General features: G+C 35.0%; 1 protein-coding gene across 12 annotated transcripts in view; it reads right to left on the reverse strand.

The window, feature by feature from the left end:
• Positions 1-665: 665 nt before the first annotated feature.
• The window catches only part of PIAS1 (protein inhibitor of activated STAT 1), a 193,548-nt gene continuing 176,914 nt past the window's right edge, over positions 666-17,299 (reverse strand). For all 12 annotated transcript variants that reach the window (XM_074294717.1, XM_074294711.1, XM_074294718.1 and 9 more), the window contains 5 exons: positions 16,078-16,208; positions 15,588-15,768; positions 3,804-3,946; positions 1,821-1,858; positions 666-1,128 (listed from right to left, as the gene is read on the reverse strand). In XM_074294717.1, coding sequence (XP_074150818.1) covers positions 835-1,128; positions 1,821-1,858; positions 3,804-3,946; positions 15,588-15,768; positions 16,078-16,208 — 787 coding nt within the window. In that variant the 3' untranslated portion in view covers positions 666-834. The remainder of the gene's footprint in view (positions 1,129-1,820; positions 1,859-3,803; positions 3,947-15,587; positions 15,769-16,077; positions 16,209-17,299) is intronic.

Here is a 17,299-nt window from a genome sequence, read left to right on the forward strand (position 1 = left end):
CCCAAATTAACTTTAAGTGGTGTCTTCAAAAGAAATATTCAGGGTATGTGCAGCAGGTAGAAGTATGCGATGGAATACAAGCAACTGGGATATTTTGCAAAGATTCTTAAAATGTCAACTTTAAGATCTTTAGCATTTTGGGGGAAATGGAAAACTTGATATTCCAACTGAATACAAACTTGGATAAAATTAGAAGTAACAAAAACATATACTAATACTAACACACGCACTCCCATAAACTACGTTCTGAAACACAGAGGGAATGAATGCACCAGGACAGATGAGATTTATATAACTTAAGGTTGGGTAATATCTATGCAAAACACAGAACTCAATTCTGCCATTATCAGGAAATGGCATTTTTAAAGGTATTTTTTTCCCTCTAACAAAAAAAAAAACAAGAAGCTGCCTACAATTTAAAACTTCATACATGCAATTCCTTTTTCTGTTACTGCAAAGAAAATAATGTCTTTTATACCCAAACTACAAAAATAAAACCACAGGACAAATGTGAATGTTGAAAACAAAATCTTCAGAATCCAGTAAAATGAATAAAAGGTGGTTTGTGGGTGGCTGTTTTTTTCTTTTTTCTTTTTTTTTTTTTCGCGTGTTTTACCAGACAGGCAGTTTTAGGTTTATATACAAAAGTAAAACTGAAAATATAGTTTTGTTCTCTGTACATTTCTTTTAATTTTTTCCCTAAAAAAAGGAAAAAAAAACACACACTTGTGTACGTTTCTAAACAGAATAAAGTAAAACAGAGCACAAAGTTTTCTTCTTTCTGCCAAGTTCATTGAGTCTGGGGGTAGGAAGAAGGGGAAAGGAGAGGGCAAATCAGTCCAATGAGATAATGTCCGGTATGATGCCAAAGATTGACGCCGTGTCTGTGCTGCTTCTATTGGCAACTGCATGGCCATGACTTTCTCGCAGGCTGTTAGAGGAAACAAGACTGCTGTTACTGCCACTACTGCTTCCATTTGTGGTTGGAAGGGCAGTACTACCTCCTGCATTTAACTGATCAAGAAACATCTGCGAAGAGGCATATGGGAAAAAACGAGACGAGTGTAAGAGGTCTTGATCATCTGAGACAGCTGCTGCTGCAGCGGCAAGTAGGGAGGTGTTGTAATGCTAAAAAAAAAAAAAAAGAGAGAGAGAGAGAGAGAGAGAGAGAGAGAGAGAGAGAGAGAGAGAGAGAGAGACAAATAATATAAAAATTATACTTCTAAATTATTAAGTTTTCTTCCCAGTAGCACAAATTGGAAATAGAAAATTGAAATATATATGTTGTAAATCTCTGAATGTTTCTTAGCAAAACAAGTGGTACAATGAAATGAATTTATATAGTAGTGATCATTTACCTCTGGAAACCTTGATTTCTGAAACCACAGGAAAATTGGAAATAAAAGTATTAAGTGTTCTTTATTCCAATGCAGAAAGCAATTAAATCTCAAAAAGTCAAATTATAATGCAGAAGATTGTTTTTTTTCCTCTTTGTGAGGAGACATTCTTTGGCTAATCAGTCAAAAATAAAATACCATTAAAAATTTAATTTATCAGTCAAAATAATTTTCTACCTATAGGTATGACTTGAAGCAGTATTGGAAAAAGCCAGCAAATAAGAATTACTTTTACTACACTTAAACACAAGTAAAACAGAAATTTTGATGTACTGCCCTATAAAAAATGAGGGCTTGTAGTATGTGGCATTACCATTTAAAACCTTCCAAGGAAAGCTATTTTATTTTAAATGTAAAAGCTGTACTTTAAAAAGAAATAATTTGTAGAGAAAATGAACAGAGTAATTTTTTTCTTCAACATACCTGATTGTCTCCTGATAAAAAGGGAAAGAAATCTAAACCTGTTAAGAATAAAAATAAACTGTTAGTATTTTTAAAGACAAAATTTTAAAATGTCTTCAAATTTAAAAATGTATCTCAGTGTGTCCCAAAAGTTTGAGCAAAGTTAGAAGACATTAAAGCTTAAAACTGCATTGAGACTTTTGGAACATCCTGTACAAATGTGAGCAAATACATTGTATAAAACTTTATATTCTTATTCTCTAAAAGGCTGAAGGTCACCAGTTTTCAATGAAAATTAAAGAACTTAAAAAAACAAAAAACAAGAGCACCTTATACTACCTCCCCCCCTGCTTTTTTGGCTCCCTTTCTAGATACTTAAAGCAAGTATTACTCCAAGTAGTTATCCAGAGGTGAATTCAGAGAGGTGGGAGTACAGTATAAAGAGTTATACGAAAGTTGGGGCAGTGATAGAGCACCAGCTCTGGAGTCAGGAGGAACTGAGTTTAAATCTGGCCTCAGACACTTAATATGTCCTGGCTGTGTGACCCTGGGCAAGTCATTCAACCCCCAATTGCCTCAGGGGAAAAAAAGAAAGAAGAATTATATGAAAGTCTTGTACAAGAAAGAATAAATAACTCTTCTTATTCCTGTACAGGAATAACTCTTCTTTCTGCCAAGTTCATTGAGTCTGGGGGTAAGAAGAAGGGGAAAGGAGAGGACAAATCAGTCCAATGAGATAATGTCCGGTATGATGCCAAAGATTGACGCCGTGTCTGTGCTGCTTCTATTGGCAACTGCATGGCCATGACTTTCTCGCAGGCTGTTAGAGGAAACAAGACTGCTGTTACTGCCACTACTGCTTCCATTCATGATTGGAAGGGCAGTACTACCTGTTGCTAGCTGTCTTATTCCTGTACAGGGTTCAAAATAATGATAGGAATCACCTAACCTAATAGGGCTTTACTCTATCTAAACTATTATATATTTGTCATCATGCCTGTTCTCACCATAATTTGGAATTCAAAAGAGAGTAGTTGAAGAACAGGTGAAAAAAGGTGAAAAGGTTGAAATCACAATATGGGGCAGGCCCAAGCCAGCTGGGAAAAAGTTTTCCGAAAACTGGGATTTTTTTAATGAAGTTGGTTGACAGATACATATATGAAACCCCACAAATATATAAATGCAGCAAAGACATGTTAGGATGGTACTAGGTACCCCAGGATACAGAATTTTCCCTTTTTTCTCTTATACTCCCCAACTTTTCTATACAGTCTAGGCACTACAGTAACATGTCTCTAGGGCTGATTAGTAAAAAGTAGCCCCACAAAAAGTATTAAGGACAAACAAAGCTCTAAGTAATGACCCCAGTTGTGCTTTAGAAGATAAAAATAATTTATTTAGAGAATCTTTCAACAAATAAATCATTCTGATTTTTCTTCTAGCAGGTTTTCAAGGCCTTATAGGTTTTGAAAGAAGAGACTTTGGTTAAATGATTGATTTTTCTTGACTTTATGAAATATATATATATACCAATCCCAAAAGTAACACGAAAACAGGTAAGGGGACAGATTGGCAGAATCCCAATTCAAAGTGTCCTGAAATACATTATTTACCTTGACCTTTTCTAATTTGTGATTCTAGAAATCATAAGATTTAGAGTAACATTGTTAATCTAGCAACCACACTCACTTAACTTAAAGAAAATGATATGCTAAATGCTTTTTGATAATATGAAATAATTCTTATAAAACTAAAATGTGGTTGTGGAAATAGTTTAGCATTTCTTCAAAGTAAAAGCCAAATCAGCCACATGGATTAAAAACAAATAAAGTTAAAAACATTCTAGCTACACAATTAGGAAAACCCCCCCAACAATCTATAGTAACATTATTTAAACTGGAAAATTTGGATTTATAACTTTAAATGATATTAAGCTCATTCAAAAGAGAATAACTTGGATCTATTTTATATACAATATTATTTGCTAATATAGGCTTAACCTACCTTGCAAGTCATAAGGCATGGGAGTCATGTGGAATGGGTGCCTGTAGTCTTGTATGAGGGATGTATTAATGTAGCTTGTGTCTACAGCAGGAAGACTTGGGGTTCTTGACACTGGAGATGCTTGATGAGGCAGACTTAAAATGCTAAAAAGAAAAAAAAAGTTTTCAAGTCATTTAAATTTCCTATTGATTACGGATAGCCAGAAATATAATTCTTTTGCTTTTATATACAACTCAGGGAAACTCTACAGTACTTTAAAGGTTATAGGAAGAAAGAAACAGGTATAATGGTAATAAAAAGCACTGTACTTTGTGCTTGAGGCAGGAATATAGAATGGTATCCCACTATCCTAATGGCATACCATTCTTGGGAAAAATACACTTAAGTCATGTCTTTCTTTGTCCCTCAGTTTCATGCATCCAAGGCAAGTACCTTGATTGCTTTGTGCTTCCTTCAGCTCTAATGATAAACATTCACATATATCACTAACCAGATATTAAAAAGAACTTCTACTTAAAGAGTAGGCAATTGTGTGATGTCTCAATTAATTTAGTGAAAAACAATAAGGTGAAAGATAAATTTTGAGACAAAAGCAAGGAAGAGTGGTGTTTAGTCAGTTAGTAGTATCTGATTCTTTGTGACTCCATATGAGTTTTCTTGACAAAGATACTGGAGTGATTTGCCATTTCTTTCTCTAGAACTCATTTCACAGATGAGGAAACAAGGCACAAAGGGTAAACTGACTTGTTTAGGGTCACACAGATGGTAAATGTCTGAGGCAAAATTTGAACTTGGGTCTTCATAACTCCAAGTCTAGCACTCTCTCCACTGTGCCAATTAACTGCCCCTAAGAGAGAAAGGGAGAGGGAGGGGGGAAGGAAAGAAAGAAGAGAGGCAGGAAGGAAGGAAGGGAGGGAGGGAAGAAGAAAGAAGGAAGGGAAGAGAGGGAGGGAGGGAAGAAAAAAGAAGGAAGGGAAGGGAGGGAGGGAGGGAAGAAAAAAGAAGGAAGGGAGGGAGGGAGGGAAGAAGAAAGAAGGAAGGGAAGAGAGGGAGGGAGGGAAGAAAAAAGAAGGAAGGGAAGGGAGGGAGGGAGGGAAGAAAAAAGAAGGAAGGGAAGGGAGGGAGGGAGGGAAGAAGAAAGAAGGAAGGGAAGAGAGGGAGGGAGGGAAGAAAAAAGAAGGAAGGGAAGTGAGGGAGGGAGGGAAGAAGAAAGAAGGAAGGGAAGGGAGGGAGGAAGGAAAGAAGGAAGGGAGAGAGAAAGGAAGGAAGTAAAGAGAGAGGGAAAGAGGGAGGGAGGAAAGAAAGAAAGAAGGGAAGGAAGGGAGAGAGGAAGGGATGAAGAAAGAAGGGAAGAAAAGGAGGAAGGAAAGGAGGAAGGGAGGGAGGAAGAAAAGGAAGGGAAAAAAAGGAGGAAGGAAGAAAGTGAAAAAAGGGAGGAAGGAAAGAAGGAAGGAAAGAAAGAAAGAAGAAGGGAGGGAAGAAGGAAGGGAGGAAATGAAGAAAGGGAGGAAGGAAAGAAGGAAGGAAGAAAAAAGGAAGGAAAAAAGGGAGGGAGGGAGGGAAGAAAAAAAGGAAGGGAGAAAGGGAGGGAGGAAGGGAAGAAGGAAGGAAGGGAGGAAGAAAGGAAGGAAAGGAGAGAGGGAGGGAGGAAGAAAAAAGAAAAGGAGGAAGGAAGGAAGGAACAGAGGGAGGGAGGGAAGGAGAAAAGGAGGAGGGAAAGGAAGGAGGGAGGGAGCAAGCAAGCTCAAAAAACCCAAGATTGTGAAAGTAACAAAATTAATGGTTAAGATCATGAGAGTGAGGAAATCAGCAAACACTGAAAAAGGATGATAGAAGATCCTGAAGAGAGCACTGAAGGTCCAATGATAGAAAATAGAAGACACTATGGAAAGATGAAGTTAAAATAGCTAAATTATAAGATGTTCTCCTTAGCCTGTTCCCCAACCCTCAGGTTAAAAAGAATTTAAAATAGGGAAGAAATGTTAGTTAGTGATTTGAGATGAAAAAGACCAAATTTAACTCAAGCAGTGTTGGAGCCAGGGGTATTTTGAACAGAGAAAGAAAAGTACTGCCTCACTCATATATCTTACTTGATGAAAGAGGGATAACAAAGCAATACAATTTCAGTAGTACAAGCTATTGTTAGACCTTAAACTCTAGCCAGTTATTCTTTGTTTCCAGGAAAAGGATCTTCATTATAAGACTTTACCACATTTTTATGAATTGCAGATGAAGTATAAAACATTCCTCTTCTTTATAAAAATATACTTGTCTTATGGGAACTTTAATTAAACCTCTTCCTCAGTCTGTCATAAGTAACATCTTCTTATTAGCTAGCTGCTCTGACAATACTTAAGGGATTAAAAGGGGGAAAAAAATTGAAATGATAATCTGGTATAGTGACAGAAAGATATTAGAAATTTCTGTGAGACATATCAAACTGGAAAAGAGTCAGTTATAAAAAATGGAAACAGAAAAGATATTTTATTATATTCATTTCAATGTACTTCCCTTTAATTCTTGGCAGTTTTCTTTCTTTTACAGTGCATGGGAATACTACAATTAACACATTAGACTGAGTTCTGTTAACTGCTAATCTATTATAGTAACTTGGATAAGTTTTAGTACAGAGTTACATGACTTCTAAAGTTAGCACACATTTTTACTACATCATAGTTTCAAAACTGATATTAGATATTGCACAGACACTAATGTAGAGTCACCCAATCTCTAACCCCAAGAAGTGGTTCATGTAGTTAATTATTTTTTCAAAGAATAAACATGGTGCTTTGGGGGGTAAAAATAAAGAATATAAAATCCTAAAAAAAAAAAAAAAAAGGTTTGGAAATTGAACTACGTAAATCACTTAAAGGGAAATTACTTACATTTGCCTATGAAAAATTTTAAGAGTGAAATTTACTTCATACAACATAATACCATATCTATACAAATATGTATATACATTTTAAAAAGTTATAACTGCTAACATTGAAGAAATAAAATGTCTTCCTGATACATTCTTTCCAAACATTGTGGTTTTAGAATATGCATTTGGTTACACTATGGTTTTAAATAGAAATATCCTAACCATAAAAACTTTGCAGGTATTTGTTTAAACTATGTTAGCCTTAGGCAAGTTGAAATTCAATGTTGTTTTCTTTTCTATTTATACAAATCAATAAAATAAGCTTCTCACAAGTCATGTTACTCAGAAACAACCATAAAGTTGGACTGTTAGCAGAGGCTAATACTCATGAAAAAAGCAGAAATACTCACAAAATATTCAGAGCAGCAAAATTATATACATATCTATCCTGTTTAGCATAATTCTATTGCTTAGGAAGTCTTTAACTTCCATTTTTTTAACGGATTGGTGAGTTACTATGGGATGTAATTCTTATTTTCTGTGTCTGCTATAAATTTTGTCGTGATAACCACTGAGGTATTGTGAAATAATCTGTATCCTTTATGACTTGGAAAATAGTACAAATCTACCTAGACTATAATAATCTTTTTTAGGGGCACCAATTCATTTTGATCATAAAAGAATCTTCATTTGTAATAACTGCAAATATGGTCAAATATGAAATCTTTTGAGAATTGTTGATCTTTAATATTAAACAAAGAAATGATTTCAATTTAGTGACACCTCATGTCATGAAATACATACATGTATTTCCTTTTTTCCCCCCCCTGGTAATTCTCTCTAAGTCTCTTTGTCTGTTAGCCAACAAGAAGTACTGAGAACCTTCTCTGTACCATATCATTGTTGAAGGCTGCCAAACTCTGATAACATCTTGTGTGTCTCACCTCTCCCTTTGGGCTGGATCTCACAGCACATAGCACATTTTGCTTATACCACTCTCATTATAAAATGCATTAAAACATGTCATACATATTTTGTATTGTAGTTATTACTGAATCCAAAACATGCCTGACCACAGAAAGTTTTATAAGAAAACGGGATAGACAGTCTCAGTGGTTAATTAAGACATTCTTGAGGTAGTAAAAGAAAGAGAGGAATATACAATAGAGTGTTTACTGGAGCAGATAACACCTAGAATTTATTTCAAGGATTATAAAATGCTTTAAATTTGTTAACTCATTTAAACATAATAAAGGCAGAGGAGGAGGAGGAGGAGATTGCAATCTACATAGATGTAACTTTCTAAGTACAAAAAAGGACCCCCAACAGATATGACATTTTTCTACTAGAATGTAAGCTTCACACAGACAGAACCATTGTCATCCAAACTTAATAATAACCAGGGCCTGGCACAAAGATTTGAACTTAGGAGATGAGGTCAGGCTTAAGTTCAGGAATAAGTGTGGCAATGAATCTCGTCATTCAAGAGAAGCTACAGGGACTAGATTTCGCTTTCACCCAACCCTTGTTTTATATGGAATGTGCTATATATAAGTAAAGCTGTAGACTCATGAGGGGACTTGAGTCCAGGATGAAGGTATAGGGCCCTCAGTCATGGGATCACGATCTGTGAAGCTTCAATTCCAGGAATGGAGTGAGGTTAAGTTTTAGTTTCTAGCTCACTATGAAGCCTTCAGGGGAATCATCAGGGCAGGAATCCCAGGACAAAGGAAAGCCTACAGTACTGTGTCATATGAATCAGCAGAGCCCACAAACCTGGTTCTTAGATCCAAACTCATACTGGGAGTGGGAGAAGGTGAGACATAGAAATAATGATCAGATTCTGCTTTGGATCAGACCATTTTGAAAGCACCGAAAATTTATAATTCCCCAGACAGATCTGTCCCTGAGATCCTGTAATAACACATCCATCGATACCCCAAGAAAACAACAGACATTTTCTCTAGAAATGTTTAAGGCCTGGCCCTAAGAAAGTCCAAAGTCAGGAAAGAATGAGCAAATAAACACAAAAATAATCTCACCATAAAATGCTATCAAGGTGATAAAGATGTTCAAGATATAAATCTACTAGAAGAATCATTCCAAAATATCTATAAGCAAAACCTCAAAGAAAACTCAGCTTGGGCACAAATTCAAGTAGAAATGTTGGAAGAAACAAAACAAGAATTAAAAATGAAAACACTTGAGGAAAAAACAAAAAATAAGTGAGAGCTATGGAAGAAAAATTAAAAAATTAAAAATTAAAAAGAAAACTAATGATGAAACATGCTTCCCAGCTCCCAATTGAGAGATGAAAGATTCAGAGAATGATAGACAGATACACATTCTGTACATAGCACAATGCTGAAATCTGTATTAGTCATAGAGGTTTGTAATAGGGGTTTTGTTTTTCATCCTATCTCAATGAATGGGATGTTGTGTTGGGAAGAAAAGAAGATGGATTTTTGATTAAAAAAAAAAAAATTAAATAAAAACCACAAACCCTGTACACTTTGGCTGCTTTGATTTTATTTATAAGGTTAAAAAGACAGTTAAAAACTGCAATCCTGTGTAGTGGTAATGTTTGTTGAATATACACCAGAGTAAGAGGAAAAGGCATCGCCAAAATTCATAGCTATTTAAGACCTGAGCAAACATTACCACAAATACTGAAAGTTAATTAAAAGAAATTATGGTAAACAACTCTGGAAATGAGGAAGCAATATGTGTATCTTTACACAAGTATTATTGTTCCTTTTGGGCATAAACTACTAAAACAGCTTTTTTTTTCATTTTCTCTTGTACCAAACCTGATGGTCATTGAGGCCCCAGATGTCAAGGCTACAATTTTTAAAAAAGTTTTATTAAATTTAGGGTTAGGGCCAAATAAGTTTGTTAGTAAACATTACAAAGTAGAGGGGAAACAATAACTCTTTAGGGCACTGAAGTAACTTTTAGTACAGTAATCCTATAAATAAGCCTTTCCCTCAAGGAGTTTACTAGTATGATTACACATTTATCTCAGACAATCACAGAATTTGGAAGGACCACAGAGGAAGGACCAACTCACACTCAGACAAGAACTCCTACGAGATATTAGACAAAGAGGGACCCAAGCTTTGACAGAAAACTTCAAATAAGTGGGAACCCACTAATTTCAAATGCCTCTTACCCACCTTCAGAAGATGGCTCTAATCGCTACAAAGTTTTTCTTTAAATCAAGCCTGTATCTGCTCTCTCCCCTGCCCCATGCAAAATCTGCCTCCAAGGCAGTCCAAAAAACAAAACAAAACAAAAATCAAGTCTAATATTCAGCTCCTCAAAAAGGAAGATAATTCTCCAGGTGTGACATGGCCATGACAGAGTACAGGGAGACTTCCTTAGTTCTAGCTACATCTTTGAATGGTCTATGAATGTGTGAGCTTTTCTGGCTACTGTATCATACTGAATTAAAAAACAAACAAACAAACAAACAAAAAAACTGTACCTATGACTTTAGACATGGAACTTCTGGTAAGGAATTCTACCAATGAAGATTCACACCTGCTTTGATAGTTATAATTAGTCTCCTGGGACACTGAGAAGCTTTCTTATTTCAGAAGTCAGAATGGCTCAGGGGCAGAACTTGAACCTAAATGTTCCTGACTCTAAAGTCACCCCTCTACTCAACAAGACACAATGTATTAGGTTGAACTTAATCTTCTAAAACATTCTGTTTGTTTTTTTTTTCCCTAAACTTCTATCATACCATATCATAACCCTACCATTTATTTAGGAAATTAATTTTTAAATTCAATATAACTAAACTTTATCTTGTTAGCTTCAGTGCAATATTATAGTGTGTGAAGGATCTATTGACTCTTAAGTCGCCCTAAATATAAACACCTTGACAAGTTTCTCAAACTTGATATTCTACTTTTTAATTGTGCCTTTATACAGCCTGTCCATCCTAAGCTAGATCTATTGCTTCTTCATCTCTATTTCTAAATAGCCAGTTCGATTGGAATGTACATGAGGAGAGAGGGGGAGGGAGGGATGGAGAGAAAGGAGAGAGGAAAGAAAGGGAGTGTGTATGTGTAAATATGGAAGGGGAAGCTGTGTGAAGAATGAACTGGAAAAAAGAGAACCTGGAAACAGAGATCCTAATGATAACCTTGAGAGCAGTTTTAGTTAAGCAATAGATTTCGAAGCTAGACTTAAAGTTGTGAAATGAGTAAAATGGGTGGGGAGAGATGGGAATGGAGACAATAAGTGTAGATAGTTTTTTCTAAGAATTTAGCCATAAAAGGTGAAAGAGACACTTGACTATTGCTTAAAGGAGAGTCCATTAAGGTTTATTATTATTATTGTTTTTCTTACTGATTGGGGGAAATGTGGTAATTGCTTGAAAGTAGCCAGTAGGGGTGAGGAGGAGGAATGGGGAGAGGAGACTAAAGACTAGAAAGATTGCTAGAAGAGACAGGAGGATCAAGAGAGAAAGTGTGCCCCTGTCAAGTAAAAGGGCCACTTCTTTATTAGAGACTGGAAAAAAGGAGAGAATGGAAATTTCATAGTAGGTTTTGATGTATTGAATAGGATAAAGTAGGAGCTTATGATGGACAGCTGCTATGAAGTAATGTCCTATCACTTGATAGGGGCTCTATTGCTAATGGATTCCTAGATGATGACTACTGGGATCACTTAGTTCTTTCTCTAACACCAGGAAAGAAGGAAGAACCATAGACAGTCAACTGGAGAAAAAACAAACAAACAAAACACTGCTACACAGAAGTGATGGTCCTACTGAGATGAAATAGGAAGCTTGTACTGACACGTTCTGGGGTTTCTTGCAATATTATTCAGTAGCATATAAGTAGGAATAAAAATGTTTGAGCCTTGTGTCAGGAGCCCTATAAACGAGGGTCCTGAAAACAGAAAGTCTAGTGTCTGAAGCTAGGTTGTGAACAAAGTCTTGGAGTTGAATGCTTGGTGTCAGAGTTAAAGCCTCTGCCCTGGTCCTGGTTCTTGAAAGCAGAATAATGTTTGCTAAATTAGGCAAGAGCAGCAGTAGCTTACAGGAGAAGAGATTATGCTAAAGAGGAGGAGAATAGGGCATTCACTCAAAAGGGAATGAGTTACCTCCTTTTGTCCACCAATGGTGGCTTATAGGAATGGAGGTTCCTCTTTGAGGTCACTGGTTGGGTCATTTAGAGGTATAATAGAATATAATAGAGGTATAAAGAATAAAGTAAAATAAGTTGAGGAGGGAGGGAGAGCATTAACAATTAAGAAATTCAGTACAATTTCTCAGAACACTTGAACTTCGCTTTAAAGAAAACTAAAAATTCTAAATGATAGAAGTGAGTTATAATACATTGTAGGCACAGGGTGACAAGACTACAAAATCACTTTGTGAGAAGATGGAACACCAAGTTTGGGGAATAATAAACAGGCCAGTTTGGCTGAAAAGTAGAACATACAAGAAATTTCACAAAAATGTAAAAAGAAAAGTCCAGAAAAAGAGATTAGAATTTAAATGCCAATAGTTAGTTCATATTTCATAGAAGCACACAGGAAGCTTCTTTTCGTGAACAGGGGAAGAATGATAGTAAGATTTTTATTTTAGGAAGATTATCTTGTTAGCTGTTTGGAGAATGAAGAAGAGAGAGGAGAAATGGGAAGCCAATTTTAAAAATTATTGCAATGGTGTAAGCCAGTGGTATCTAAAGTTGGGGTTTACCCCAGAGAGGTCTATGGGATTGTCTATAAGGAGTATAAAATCAATCAATCACAGAGTAGAAGGATGAGCTATATCATATACCTTAACTGTTGGACTTATTTTTAATACTATTATCCCACTACACTTTGCCTTTCTCTTTGTTGAATAAACCCCCAAATTTCCTTACAGTTTAGTTATTGGATTCTCAAGGCTTCAAGGTACCCAAAACAGCAGTTAAAGTGGTGCCACTGAAAAAATTCTTCCTCTCCAACAGTGAAGTACTTCTTTAGAGGGCACATCTGCCTCTAGTGAGAGTGACTAGTGAATTGAGAGTCCCATCTTCTTTTTCTTCTTTTTCATTTTGAGTGAAAGAGTCAGTCAGTTAATAAACATTTATTAAACACCTACCATATGCCATGAACTGTGCTAAGTAACAGAGATAGAAGGAAAAGAAAAAGACAAGTTCCTGCTCTCAAGGAAGTCATGGTTTAATAGAGAAGACAAAATACAAATACCTATGTAGAAACAAGTTATACACTGGATAAATTGGGAGGGAAGGCACTAGAATTAAGAGGGAAAGGGAAAGGGAAAAGTATCCTTTAGAAGGATGGATTTTAGCTAGGACTTAAAGGATTATCAAGAAGGCCAGAAAACAATGGGAAGGTTTTCTTTAAAGTGAAGTTCAAGTGTTCTAAGAGGTTGTCCTAAATTTCTTAGTTGTTAATGCTCTCCTTCTCTCACAGAGAATTACAGATATGGGAGAACAGCTAGAGAAAATGCCTGAAATGTCTTCTTCAATGAAGAATAAAGAGGACAGATAAGATTACATAAAATGTGGGAGAAAGGGTGTAAAGTTAAAGACTACAAAGGTGGGAAAAGAGGAAGGCTAGAAAGGACTTAGAATGCCAAACTTAAATTTGATCCTGGAGATGATAAGGAGCCATGGAATTTATTGAGCAGGGGAAGTGGGTGATGTGGTTATACTTTTACTTTATGAAGATACTTTGGCAACTGAATGGAAGATAGATTGGAGCAGGGAGAAACCTGAGGCAGGCAGACCTACCACTGGGCTATTATAGTAGTGCAGATGTGAGGATGCTGACAGTATCAGAGGAGAAGAGGACGTATATATGGAAAGATATTATGAAGGTAAAATTGAGAGATCTAGAAATGGAATGAATAAAAGAGAATGAGGAGTTGAAAGTGATACTTAAGATTATGAGCCTGTGTGACTTCGAAAATGGTGATACCCTTGATACTAATAAGGAAATTAGGAAAAGAGTAGTTAAGAATATCAGCAAGATTGTGTAATGATCAACTATGACAGATTTAATTCTTCTCAGTAATACAGTGATCTAGGACAATTCCAATGGAATTGATGGAAAATCTACATCCACATTCACACCCAGAGAAAGAACTATGGAGACTAAATGTAGATTGAAACATATTATTTTCTTTCTTTCCTGGATTTTCCCTTTTGTTTTGATTTTTTCTTTCACAATATGAATAATATGGAAATATGTTTAAAATGATTATACATATATAACATGTCAGATTGCTTGCTGTCTTAGGGAAGGGACGGGTAAGGGAGGGAGAAAAAAAATTTGAAACTAAAAACTCTGCAATGGTGAATACTGAAAACTACCTTAAAATTAGAAATTAAATTAATAATAATTATATAATATGTAATGATAATTATATAATCTATATTATATAATAATAAAATAAGAAGTAATATATCAATTAGAAAATAAACTACTATTAAGTGGGGGGGAAAAAAGAGAGAGGAGTTAGGGATAGACAGAAAGATCTGATAATCATCTTCAGAGATGATAACTGTATTCATGGTAGCTCATGAGATCACCAAGAAAAATAGAGAAGGAGAGACCTCCGTAGAGAGTCTGAGGGAACACCCATAGTCACTAGGTGAGGTCTAGATGAAGAACTAACAAAGAAGACTAAAAAAGAGTGGTCAGAAGAGAATCAGGAAAGAGCAGTATCATAAAAACCTACTGAGAAAACACTATCAAGGAGCATAGTGAGCAATGGTATTATCATTTTACTATATCTGAGTCTCAGTTTCCTATCTACAAAAAAAAAAAAAAAAAATGCCTTTGACATACTACATAATAGTATAGGGTGGTCTAAAGTCAAATGAGATCAGCTATGTAAAGCACCATATAAATCTTAAAATGTAGCATAATGCTTTACATAGCTGATCTCATTTGTCATTGTCAGAATTAATAAGATTTAGCAAATTATTATATATGGCAAGAAGGAGAAATGAAAGTTAAAGATGACTTCAAAGTTGCAAGTAGGAATTAAATAAAAAACTCCTTGGACCTCTTTTTTTCATCTCATAGGAACCCAAGATCCAGCCAATTCAATTATGTTTCATCATATTCAGTGTAATACTTTAGGATGTACATAAACAAACTATAAAGAAGAAATTAGGTATTCAAGCCTTTAATGAAAATTTAGTGTAGTTAAAAATGAAGAGCAGGAAAAATTACTACTGCTTTGAAAACTTTAAGTAAAAATGGAAAATCTGTATAGTATAGCCTTTTATAGAAACACAGTAACTAAGGAAGGATAGTTTTAGGAGGAAGACAATGTTCCAATTTGGACATGTTGAATTTTCTGCCTATGGGACAGTCACATGGGACTATCTAGCAGACAGTAGATGATCTGGGACCACAATTCAAGGAACTGAGAAATAGATTTTGAACAAAAGATAATGACCTCAGTTTTGGTGGCGTTAAGTTTGAGGTAGCTATGGAAAAGAGGGTTCCAATGCAAAGCAATGGAGATCATTCCTAATTAAGGATCAAACAGAAATGATGAGATAGAGAGGAAGGAGAATAAGAGATCATTGTCATGAAAACTCAGAGAAATCAGGAAAGATGAGGTTTGAAAAAAGGCTGTGGAATATAGTAATCACAAGACAGTTTTTGAAGAACAAATTTTCATTAGTGGTGAGGTCAAAAGCCAGATTTTAAAATGCGAGAAAAAAAGTGAGAGGTAAGGAAATAAAAGCTATAAATGCTGATGGTTTTTTCAGGAAGCTTGGTCATAAGCCCAAAATGTGGTAGATAAATGTTTTAAAGAATACAAAGAACTGATATACCTATTTGGGTGCATGGGAGATAATTTGAAATTTAATTTCATTAGTCATTACTTACCAGATTCATTTTAAGTGTTAAATCTTGAGTTGACTTACCCTTTGTTATTTAATGGTGATGCGGGAGATACAGAAGGGCAAGTTCGCTTGGCAGAGGGTTCTTCCTCTTCATCATCTGATGAACTGTCTATAGTGAGGTCAATTACTTCTACTTTCTTATTTTTGTTTGAAGATTGATGGTGAGAAGATACCTGGTGATCCAAGGGGGAACCCAAGCATCCTGAGGAGGAAACAGAATGGTTTAACTGAAAAAGAAAATACAAGTGAAAATACTGATCACTCTATATCAAGTCTGTTAAAAGCATACTATTTCAAAAGCACAATTTTATCAATGAGTTATATTACTTTGAAACTTTATATTAGAAAATCTGGAAAAAACTAAACATAAAATTAATCTAAAAGAAGTTTTTCTTCTGAACATTAAATAATTTCCATAAAATACTTGAGATAATCATAAACTTCAGCTTTTGAAATGCAGTTTTTTTTTTACTAAAATGCTTACATCAACATAAAATTTGTAAATACTTACCATCAACTCCATTATAAGAAGCAGAAACTTCCTGAACCTCCTTTTTTGATCTCATAGGAGCCCAAGATCCATCCTCCTTAAACTGTATTTCATCACAATCAGTACAGTACTTTAGGATTTCCATAAATAAACTATAAAGAGAAAATTTCATTTATGGTTATCAAGCTTTTAATGAAAATTGAGCATAAGTAAAAGAGAAATAAGAATTGTTACAGTCTTGAAAATTTTCCACAAAAATGGATTTGTATATTGTAAGAGTATTTGTAATTTTGCATGAATGACAGGGAAGTAGACTAGAACTCTACAGTGTTTTTTTTTGCTCTTAAAATCTAAGAGCCATTCCCTAATAGATAAATGGTCAGAAAGGGAACAGTTTTCAGAAGAATAAATCCAAACTATCAATAGTAACATAAAAATAGAACACTAATGCACTTCTGATGGAGTTGTGAACTAGAACAACCATTCTGGAGAGCAATTTGGAAACATGTCCAAAAGGCTATCTTACTGCATACTTTATGACTCAGCAATATCACCAATAGGTCTGTATCCCATAGAGATCAAAGAAAAGGAAAAAGGCTCTATTTGTATAAAAATATTTATAGCAGCTCTTTCTATGGTGACAAATAGGAAATTGAGAAGATGTCCATCAATTGGGGAATGGTTGAACAAGTTGTGATAAGTGATTATGACTGGATACTAGTGTGCTATAAAAAATGACAAATAGGATGGCTTCAGAAAAACCTGGGATGACTTTTATGAACTAAGGCAAACCGAAGTTAGCAAAATCAAAAGGTCACTGTACATGGTAACAATAAAACGATAATGATGAATAAATATTTAAAAGACTTAGCTAGTCTAATCAAGACAAGGATCCAAGACAATTCCAAAATACTCATCATGAAAAATGCTATCTATCTCCAAAGAGAAAACTGATGAACTCTTGGGTACTGATGGAAGCATGCTTTCCCCACTTCCTATATGCTTCTTCTTGTGTGTGTTTTCTTGTGCAACATGGTTAATATGGAATTGTGTTTTGCATGACTTCACATATATAATCAATTTCAAACTATTTGCTTTCTGAAGGGGTGGTAAGAAGGGCAGACAGGGAATTTAGAACTGAAAATTTAAAAAACTAATGCAAAAATATTTTACATTTTGTTGGGAAATATTTAATGAACTAAAAATATATATATTTAAACTATAAATCAAATGTATCAAAATT

The sequence above is a fragment of the Sminthopsis crassicaudata genome, chromosome 2 (genome assembly GCF_048593235.1).
Source record: "Sminthopsis crassicaudata isolate SCR6 chromosome 2, ASM4859323v1, whole genome shotgun sequence".
NCBI lineage: Eukaryota > Metazoa > Chordata > Mammalia > Dasyuromorphia > Dasyuridae > Sminthopsis > Sminthopsis crassicaudata.